The 10,283-nt window shown below is 38.6% G+C and overlaps 1 protein-coding gene across 5 annotated transcripts in view; it reads left to right on the forward strand.

Annotated features, from left to right (window-relative positions):
- MAK (male germ cell associated kinase) overlaps positions 1 to 9,137 on the forward strand; it is a 31,967-nt gene extending 22,830 nt beyond the window's left edge. For 3 of the 5 annotated variants that reach the window (XM_075084062.1, XM_075084063.1, XM_075084066.1), the window contains exons 13-15: positions 1,375 to 1,449; positions 4,132 to 4,260; positions 7,503 to 9,137. In XM_075084062.1, coding sequence (XP_074940163.1) covers positions 1,375 to 1,449; positions 4,132 to 4,260; positions 7,503 to 7,657 — 359 coding nt within the window. In that variant the 3' untranslated portion in view covers positions 7,658 to 9,137. The other 2 variants (XR_012659058.1, XM_075084065.1) reach the window with 2 other exon arrangements.
- Positions 9,138 to 10,283: the final 1,146 nt, after the last annotated feature.

Below are 10,283 nucleotides of genomic sequence, written 5' to 3' on the forward strand. Positions count from 1 at the left end.
GAGTGAAGACTAAGACTAGTTAAACGGCGTATCTAATATTTCACTGAGGAAAGCATCAGACTCAAGACTAAAATCTATCTTCTGACCACCAAGCCCTATACTTTACATACACACCCTGTTACAGGAGGTTACCTTGTTACCAAGTGTGCAGCCAGTGTCCAGCTAGTGTGAGTCACACCCAAACACTTCAATGCCAGTAAACCGCCCAGCCTTACACGCTTATACAGAAAGAACTTTAGGAGGTTTGTTTACATGCAGATGCTACTCCCCTTTTTAATAGAACTTTCGTAGCCATTCTGCAGTGTCAACAAGCCTGATCTTCCCTCTGAAAGTCAGGTTAGCTTAAGATATTCATCTGAAATTATGTGAAAGATTTTACAAAGTGGAAAAATAACAGCACTTTCCAGAATATTGATGGAATAGAGCAGACATTTTTAAGCAATCATCATAAGTACCTTTTTGTTTACCAAAATATAGTGTCTGGGTGCCTCAGAATTAATTAATATATTCATAAAGTAGTCTTGCAAGGGAATTAGGCAAAAAAAGGCAAAGAGCTGTTTCCAAAAGCACGCCTCAATAAGCTAGACATCTACCTACTGAATTGGACTGAAAATAAAATTAAGATGAATGCTAATGATAAAAATCCTGCTTTTGTCTTACTGGCTGGCTTTGGGTATTTACCAGAAGTTGTCAGAAAAAAAACCTAAAACTGAGTATTTTGTATGTTTGAAAATACTTGGTATTATTTCCATCAGTATCTTAAATTGCGTGTGATGTTTCATATACTGGGGAGGCAACATTTAAGACAGACGCACATGAAACCAGGATAGCTGATCGCGGAATCACTGATCATGGAAATACAACACATGTAAATTATGTGTTTTCTTTTTTCATATTGACAGATTTAAAAGTTGACGCTGTGCCGTTTACTGTTTAAATAACTATGTTTGGTTTATTTAAGTGCTTTTTTTTTCCTCATCCACAACATTGCCCTAAGGTGAAATAAGATAAGAACAAATAGTTACAAATGCTTTATTTATGAAGAATTGTAAGGTTATGATCTGTCAACTTTGCAGATATGCCTGAGTGCTTAAACTTGTGATTTATGTATTTCTGTGACTGGAATATGATTGCATTATTGGAGAATCACGTTTTTATCCCATTATTAGAAAGGACCTTGTAAAGGAACTTTTTAGAGTAACATTTCCTGCTTGAGAAAATATGGGAATGAGACATGATAGTTATAAAAATGTCAGATATTTATTCTTTCTTGCTTTGTTTTCCCTCATTTCTTTTACATCACCTAGCGAGGTTCTTCATACACTTTTTCTAAAGTTTCCATCTTTTCCTTCCTTTCATTTTCCTTGTCTACAGATGAGAACTTAATTATACCTATTGAAAAGCTATCATGCAAAGAAAGGTTGAATGAAAAATTAGAGGATCCAAAAGGTAATTTATAGTAATTATAGCCTGGTTCTTTGCACATTTTGTATTTCTGTTTTACATTTTCTTGTAAAAATTGCACTTATAATGCAGATTCCAGATGATCATATACTTTATTTTCAGTTGTAATCTGTTTGGTCAAGCCTTACTGTCTTCATTGTGGCTTCTTCTGGACTCCTGGTGCTTATTGTGGTTTAAAAGACAGAGAATATTTTATTGCCCTAATTATAATCCATAGCATGTCACTGCATTGTTGCTGGATAATGGTGAAGAAATGATCCTAAACAAGCACCATATGCATCTCTCCTGAAGGACTGCTTTTTCCTAACAGCACTTGGGGCTTGCACCGTTGATTGCGTTCTGATTCTCTGTCTGTTACATTAATTTTACAGCACTGTGGTTGCAGAGATTTTGGTGGTTACCTTAGTGTAAGAGGGTGGAAACTCAGGTTTCCTGACAGCCTAGTTTGTATCTAAACACACTGCTCGCATTGTAAAGCTGCTGCAGTGTTTCACCTCTCCCTTGGTTTCTGGCTCCTCTGGTGTGTACTGTCTGTGTGATACGTGCCATTGCAACCATTCATAGGGGTTTTTGAAGTCACTACTCAGCTCAAATGATTCAGTTACTTTATGAAGTATCAGGTATGCGTTGTTTGAGGTAGGGAGCACAGCGTGGGCCACGCTTACACTTGCTGACATCATGGCTATGAGTGCTTGCCTATATACCTGCTGCCAGACCTCCAGGACGCCTGATGGACGAGTACTTCTATAGCAGTGGTCAGAGGTAAGGAACTGTGCTTTTTATTGGGATTTTTTTTATTTGTAGCTATTCAGTTATTTTATAATGAACTTTTTTCCTCCTTCCCTTGTTCTCATCCAGCAAGAGTTCACCCCTCCAGACCTCTCTGTTTCACCCAGACTGTTCCTCCTGGCTGCACTCTTCCATTTCCTGCAGAAGGGTTCAGAAAGAACACTGGATGGACACTGAGAGGTAAGGAGAACCAAAAGGTGGTTGAGCAATTTTTGACAGATAAACAGCTTTACTGGGCTGTTGATAAGAAGCAGACAGAAGTAGTCTTTTTGAAGTTACATTAATTGAGGCCTGTCATGTTCTTATTTTCAGACCTTAGAATTTTAAGGAATGCTACTGAGCTGTCAGGGCTATGAACCACTCCCAGTGAAATAATTAGGAACTGGGGGAATAAGAGAATATGTGTGTATGTGCACAGGCAGGTGAACAAACCACTAAAACTGTGTTGCTTTTGTTTTTCAGGGTAACTCCTGAAAAGGAAGAACAACATAAAGCCTGGAAGAAATTTTTATTAGAATACTTCAATAAAATTGTATTTTTAACCAGGACTTTTGCGTCATTCTTTACTGTACTGAAGACTGGCATCACTGTGCACAGGGAAGCCACGTGGAGACCCAACTATTTGCGGGACTGATAGAAGTGAGATTTTGGGGAGAGTGGCAAAACTGAGCTGAATGGTTTTTGTTAATGCTCCTGAACAGGGAAGTATGTAGTGACACAGCACAGCTGTAATTAGCTGAGGATACCTTTTCAGGTTGCTAGATGACCAATTTTGCAGCTTATAGATCCACTGCTTTGAGCTCTGAAATTATTACAGAGGACTGGGAGTATTGGTGTGAAGGGGAATGTTTTGGGATTGCACTGAAATCAGAAATTTAAGAGATAGAAAAGCTGTCAAATCGGTTTTGCATGTTTTGCTGGAACTACAATTGAGACCACGCTGAGTATTAATATGATAAAAATGCTCACACTTTATTGATAAAGGTCAAATTAAAACTACTGTGTACAGCCTTGTATTTCACAAATGTAATACTACTGAATACAGAACCACACCACTAGAGAAAAGCATTTCTCTCTGGACATTGTGCCAGCACAGTCTTAATACTGCCCCAGGTGATGACAGACATGGAGAAGGTAAGAAATTTTCTTGGACCAGGGAGTCTAAGTGTTGTAACAGATCCCTCTGCCATTGGACAATAATTTCAGTACTAATTTTGTGTGTAAATGCACCATGTTTCTCAGCTTCCAAATGAGGATGGTTATGTCAACCTTCCCAAGGTAGCACTCCTTTAAAGAAAGATCTGGACCAAAACCAGACACAATAAAATTATAACCAGGGTTAAAGAAAGAAGGTAATTGGGTCTGACTGTGGAACCAGCAAAGTCAAATTCAGGTGGTGCACCACTTCCCACAAGAGAAGTTTGGTTCCATTATTTTAGATAGATTGGGCCGAACATGTTGAGAACAAGAGTACTATTGAGCACTAGTTTTCAAATACTGCTTAAACCAGCTTCCAGTAAAGCAAGTAGCTGTAAGTAAAAGGTAAGATCCTGCCTTTCTCTATAACTCAGTGTAAACCTTTCTATGTGGTCTAAGTTTAATGAAAGTACCGATGAAACAATCATCTTGCTCTGCTGAACTGCAGATCAGAGGTACTGAATCTGCAACTTAGCGAGTCGATTAGGTGCTGTAAAGGGTCCAAATAATATACAAAGCAAAGAATGAATTTTTTTTTTCAACAAACAAGCAGTAGGGAGTTTTTAAAGAACACTCATACTTACTCTTGTGGCATTGCAAATATATTTTGAAGTGGCTATAAAAAGTAGGCAAGGTTTTCTGAATGCAGCTGAAAATACTAAAACTCTGTAATGTCAACAGGAAATCCTGGCTTTGTAAGTGGTGCCGCTTACAACCCATCAGGAGTATATATCCCTTCCTTTCATAAAAAAGAAGTTGGATCAGCTGGACAGCGGGTACAGCTAGCTCCTCTTGGTGCACCTGTGTCAGGTAAGAAACATCCTTTTACCATACCTATCTGAGACAAAGAGAAATGTACATTTCCCATGATTCCTAAAAGACTTATTAGCCCTTAGTAAGGTTTCCCTCAAGTTTTGTAAATAAAATTTTTGGCCACAAATTGTTCTTAACATAAGTGAATTGAATGTAGGTTCCTAGAGGGAGTCTTGATACCCAGAGAAACTATTGCTACTATTATATGTAAGGTAAAAGAGAAAATCAAGGTGCAAACATTTTCTAATTCTAGAAGGTTTGGGCCATTTGCTAAACTGCTCTTCATTAGTGGTGAACGACTAAGCAGAACTGTAAAAATATGTAACTCCACAACTCCATAGTGAAGGGTCACATAGACTGGACACAAATATAAATCCATGATTTATGTAGCTAGTAAGAGTCGGTAATGTCACCAACTAGTAAGTATGCAAAACTGATAAATTCAAAATTTTAAGAGAGTCTTATATTTGAGTGGGTTTGGAGTTTTCTTTACAGTGACTTTCATGTAGTTTGGGGCTCTCTTGTATGGGTCTTTCATCAGTTTAATGTCAGTTAATGCAACTGAGTGATGCTGATCCATGCTTACAGTGGCCTCAACAATTTCAAAAAAAGGCAAAGACCTTCATCAAGTGACTTTGTAAATTCACAAATAATGTTACAGATATGGTACAAGCAGTAGCTTAAAATTATTTGCTGTCTTATTTACTGGCCCTTTCTAGTTGGCCTGTGGTTTCTGCAGTGGTCGTGTAAGGTAGGTTTTCACTGTGTCTTCATCTCACTATGCAAGTCTGTGGATACTGAGGTGACACTACACTTGTACCTATGAAATATCACAAGGGTGCTTTGTGAAGTGAAACTTTCAATGTTGCTATGTTATAGATGGTAAAAGCCAAACGAGCATGCAAATGAACAGTTCTTAATAGTTACGATACAGTAATGATGTAGCTGTACATTACATTAACAAACACCTTAAAAGACTGTTCCATTCATCAGTTAAAAACAATGTGAAATCTGTTCTGAGTGTAACTGTTACCTTGGATCCTCTGCAGTATGGGTGACATTCTGAGCACCTTCTTTGTTGGTTTGTTTCTGAGTCAGAGAAGATGAACAGAAGTGCTCAGGATGCAGGAGAAACTGGTTTGTGAGCGAAGATTCAGAGATGTTGTCCAAAACCAAACAGCACACTTCCCTAGTTACTTCAGAGGAAGTAGCAAGGCCCTAAACTAATAGTGATTTGTTCAGCTAAAGGGCCTATGGCAGACCAATCTGATATGGTCCTGCTTACTGATGCTGTCTTTTTGCTGACTTGCTCTTTTGAGTTACGTGTTTCCCTCAGGAAACTTGCAAGTGACTTCTGAGGAGGAGGGAGGGAAGGAAGGAAGGAGATGGCACACAAGTATTAAAATACACTTCAATGTATGCATATTCTGAGTCCGAATTGATCAGAAACCCACTGGGGAAGGCTGGAGCTGCACTTCATTATCTTATCAACTCACCGCTGAAACACGAGAGTTTTGATTTGTCACAGTGTGTGGATCAAAAAGTTCACAGGAGGACAAAATCTGCAACTATCTCTAGACTGCTGTGAATAGTGAGAATGAAAAGGAATTACTTGTGGTGATCCAAAGGGAAATAAATTCACTGTTAATCTGTAATTAGAAATGGAGACTGTGTAGTAAAAGTCAGAAAGGCTGGCAGATGGAGGTCAATTAAGAGACTCTTCCATGTCCTGGAGAAGAGCAAGAATCCTATTGCTTAAACCCCTCACATTTAGCCAACTCTGCAGACTTGCATGGGATGAGAGATAAGGATGAAGCAAATGGCAGTTTTTAATCTCCGATCTATCAATACTTGAACATTAACATTTTGGTGACCCTTTGCTTTGTATTACACAAACTGAAATAAGTTATGCTCTCCATTGTTTTTGCTCTTTTAATTTGTTAAGTTTTTTAATGCCATAATTTAAATAATTTAATGTGTTATAACAGATCAGTTTCTCTGAGCAAAATGCAATGTCAGGACCAGAGAAAAGTGACCTTCAATGCCAAGAGAGGGTAGGCTGGAGTCGCACTTGCTGATAAAAGACAGGGAATGCCAGCCTACAATAAAAAGGAACAGTATTAGTTTTCAACGAGGTGGAGACCTGACCCCCAGTTTCAGTTCCTTGAGATTCCTCCTCTTTAAATGTCTTGATCCTCAGCTGTTCCTGAACATGCTTAATCCACTGTTGAAAAATACCACCAAAAAAAGGTGGTTTTCCGTAAGACACAGAATGATACGTAGACACAAAAAACACCCCCCATATTTTATCCATAACATGTTAAATTAAAAAAAAAAGTATCAGTAATACCCAATAAAAGAAGACTGAACTACAAAAGCAGGGATAGAAGGGGCAGGACATACAATAGGATTTCTTATATGTAAGAGAAAGACTGTAAGAGACTGACTTTAAAGGCTTGGGAAATGGCAGAATTGGTGATGAACATGACTAAAACCATGAGCAGTCAGCCCCTGCAGCAGGGCAGTTACTTTAATCACATGAAGCTCAAGGAAGTAGTGACTATCTGAAATGCAGAAAGGGGAAATCTAAGCAGGAAGGCTGGGAATATAGTAGCGCACTTCTACCAGTGCTTGAGACCACGTGGATGCCAATATAAGGGATAAAAAAACCCCAAGGACTTGGAACAGATCCAAATAAATTGATAGAGAAATGTGAAATGGAGATGAAAAGGACTCGCTACCAGGTACACCAGGAGTTCTCAGCTAAGCAGGAGGGGAATAGAAGGCATAAAAATCTCAAAAGGAACAAGAGGGTCTCCAGAAGCTGTCCTTCAGTCTAGGCTGTTTGGGTTTTAGTAAGTTTAGCAGCGTTATAATTATATGCTTTTTCAAATATTTGAGATAGAAGAAAGAACACTTCCATTCTGTAGCCATTTTGTAATAGGAGATAAAGAATTATAGATATACACATCAGTTTTTCCACTGGATTTCAGTCTCAGTGTTTCCTTAAGGGATTGTTGCAAAACAAGTAGATGAGAATTACTAGTAAGATACACAAAGCATAGGAAACATTAACCTTATCTGAAAACAAGCAGAGACAGCGTATCAGAGACCAAAGCATCCTGCCATGTTAGCATCCTTGAATACCACAAGTCATCTTTAAGATCTCATTCTTTTATCTGCAAAGGAGTGAAATACCTGTTGAGTCATAACTAATTCTGAGTTCTTGTTCCTTTCAGATTATTCCTGGAAAACCAAAGCTGCCCGTGCTCAGTTACCAGGTCCTACCTTCAATTCAGCAGCAAAAAATTTGACCGTTTTAACTCGCCCACCAACAATTCAGCCGGTACATGGAAGAACAGACTGGGTGGCCAAATATGGAGGAAACAGATAGAAAATGCCATCCTATATAGATAATGTGTGAGCTACGCTCGGTTCTTCTGCACCAGAAACCTGAAATGCCTATTTGCTCTCACTTTTACTAAGACTATGCAACAGTAAAGGAGAAGAAAAGCCCTTGTGTTCCATTACCTGTATAATACATATAATACCCTGTAAAATATTGGCTATAAAGTAGGATATATTGAAATATTGTATAACACATTGCCAAAACTACTGAAAAGTAGATTTCGCTCAACATTTTTCTGCAGTTGGATCTCCTATCCTCATACTCTTAAAACAACTGTTACGGTTGTTTGCCCAGTACGACATCCACTGGCATTTCAAGTACACAAGCAGCTAGAAGCAGGGCTAAAGCAGAGCAGCACCAGGCTTTCAGGTGTTAGGCTGGTTCCTTACCAGAAAGAGGAGAGTGAAAGCACAGATGGGGCTTTGTGAAGAACCCCACGCTCTCACACGTGGATGTCAGAACTCACTTGTACCTTGGAGTTACTTAGGGGCTGTAATGTGCAAATATTCATACTAGCAATGAGAACCTAACTTCTTGTAGCACTGATAAATACTACATAGGGAAGGTCTAAAGATTTGGCCCATATACAGCTATAGAATGATATAGCAATAGTGGAAAATAAACAAGTACTGAATGCTAGACTTACCAAGCTGTAGTGAAGCCTAAAAATTAGATTCTACTGTTACAATTAATTATGACCATTTTTGGTCAAAGATCTGTGGAGATTTATATCTCTCCTGTCAAGGGAGTGTCACAGTGGCATTTTAAGGAACCTGAATCACTGTAGTCTGTCAGTCATTTTAAGGGTGAATTAACTTAGAAGGCATAAATTATCAGTGAAGAGGCAGCTGAGGGGAGACCTTATCGTTCTCTACAACTACCTGAAAGGAGGCTGTACTGAGGTGGGTGTTGGTCTCTTCTCCCAAGTTACTAGTGATACAATGAGAGGAAACGGCCTCACGCTGCATCAGGGGAGGTTTAGATTGGATATTAGGAAAAATTTCTTCAAAGAGTGGTCGGGCATTGGGACAGGCTGCCCAGAGAGGTGGTGGAGTTACCATCCCTGGAGGTACTTAAAAGATGTGTAGACATAGCACTTCAGGGCATGGTTTAGGAAGCATGGGGTGTTGGGTTGATGGTTGGACTTGATGATCCTAGAGGTCTTTTCCAATCTTAATGATTCTAAACTCCTGTTTGCACAAGTCTCTATTGGGTGATCAAACTAAACTACAGAAGTTGAATAAGCTACCTGAGGGAGGATATTGGGCTGCTCTTCAAAGAAGTTGCTTTCTGGTTTAGAGCGTAAAGGCCAAGTTAGGTACCTGAAAACACACACAAACTTTACGTTTGCAATACCTCACTGTTTATATGCTCATTCAGTACTTTCCCTGGCTTCTATCCTAAGTTTTATAGTAATATCCTGCAAAGGACCTTGCGATGTACAATAAAGTCTTTTTAGCATGTTGAGCTAGGCTGCTTCCATTAACAACGGCATTTAGAATAGATGCTTTAGACTTAGTAGTTAGATTAAACGTGCCATTTGAAAGTATGAAATGAGTATATTCTTTAAAGGTGTAAAGCTGTTAATGATTGCTTTAAGCATCATAAAAAAAAAGAAATTTATTTGTATGGCTTTTATAACTGCATATAAAGATTTAAATTCCTGTTGTTGCCATAATATAGGGGTTATGTTAACTTACTGGAAATCAATTTAATCTAAAACAGTCGTACCAAAAAGTCAAGTATTTTGTTATGAAAACTGCACCTAAAGAAAACACCCCTTCAATACTCAAGAGCTATACAGGGATATCTGCTTGGTAATGCACTAGAGACTTTAATTCAATTGCCATTGTCCTAGGCTTAAGTATTTGTCATTCCCGTAGTAGTAACTGATGTCCCTATGCTATTTAAAGGCATGTTAATTAATCTGTAGAATATATCTATAACTGGCTATGTTAGTGAAAGACAACCTCAGACTTTCTATAACAGCCATAAATGCACTGGGTTTATAATTAAAAAACAAGATAAACGAATCACTCATCTCTCATACAAGATGCCAGTGACTTGACTAAAATCACATTCTAATCAAGGAATTAACTAATAACGTGTCCCCAGCTCACATGTCCGTAAGTCACCTAGAGCAGAAAAATAAATAGGTACTATTTATGGCACTAAATACGGCTAGAAGAAACATGCTGTCCTTGCCATATGCTAATGAACATTGAAACGGCTCTGACATAACCGTAACAGCCTTTACTTGTCCATAACCAAAGCATGACAAGCATTAAGAAAGTAGTCTTGTAAACAGCAAGAAAAAAGGAAGAAACAGCGTAAGAGGCTAATAGGCTTTGTACAGTCAGTTTAACTCTGATTCATTGATACACTGAACTGTTACTGCAGAAATGCCATCTGATGCTCAAGAAATTTAGTATATGCTGATAAAGTTCCAAGGGGGGAAAAGTATCTAAGGCTCAAGCTTTTCTCCCTTCCCTTTGTCAGGATTACTGCTGTTTCTCCTGAACATGAAAAGTGGTAACGAGTTCCAGCAGCAGTTCTCATTTCAAGCTACTGCTTTCCAAAGCTCATGAAACAGCAGCAAGGCTTAACATTT

This window comes from Phalacrocorax aristotelis, chromosome 2 (genome assembly GCF_949628215.1).
Source record: "Phalacrocorax aristotelis chromosome 2, bGulAri2.1, whole genome shotgun sequence".
NCBI lineage: Eukaryota > Metazoa > Chordata > Aves > Suliformes > Phalacrocoracidae > Phalacrocorax > Phalacrocorax aristotelis.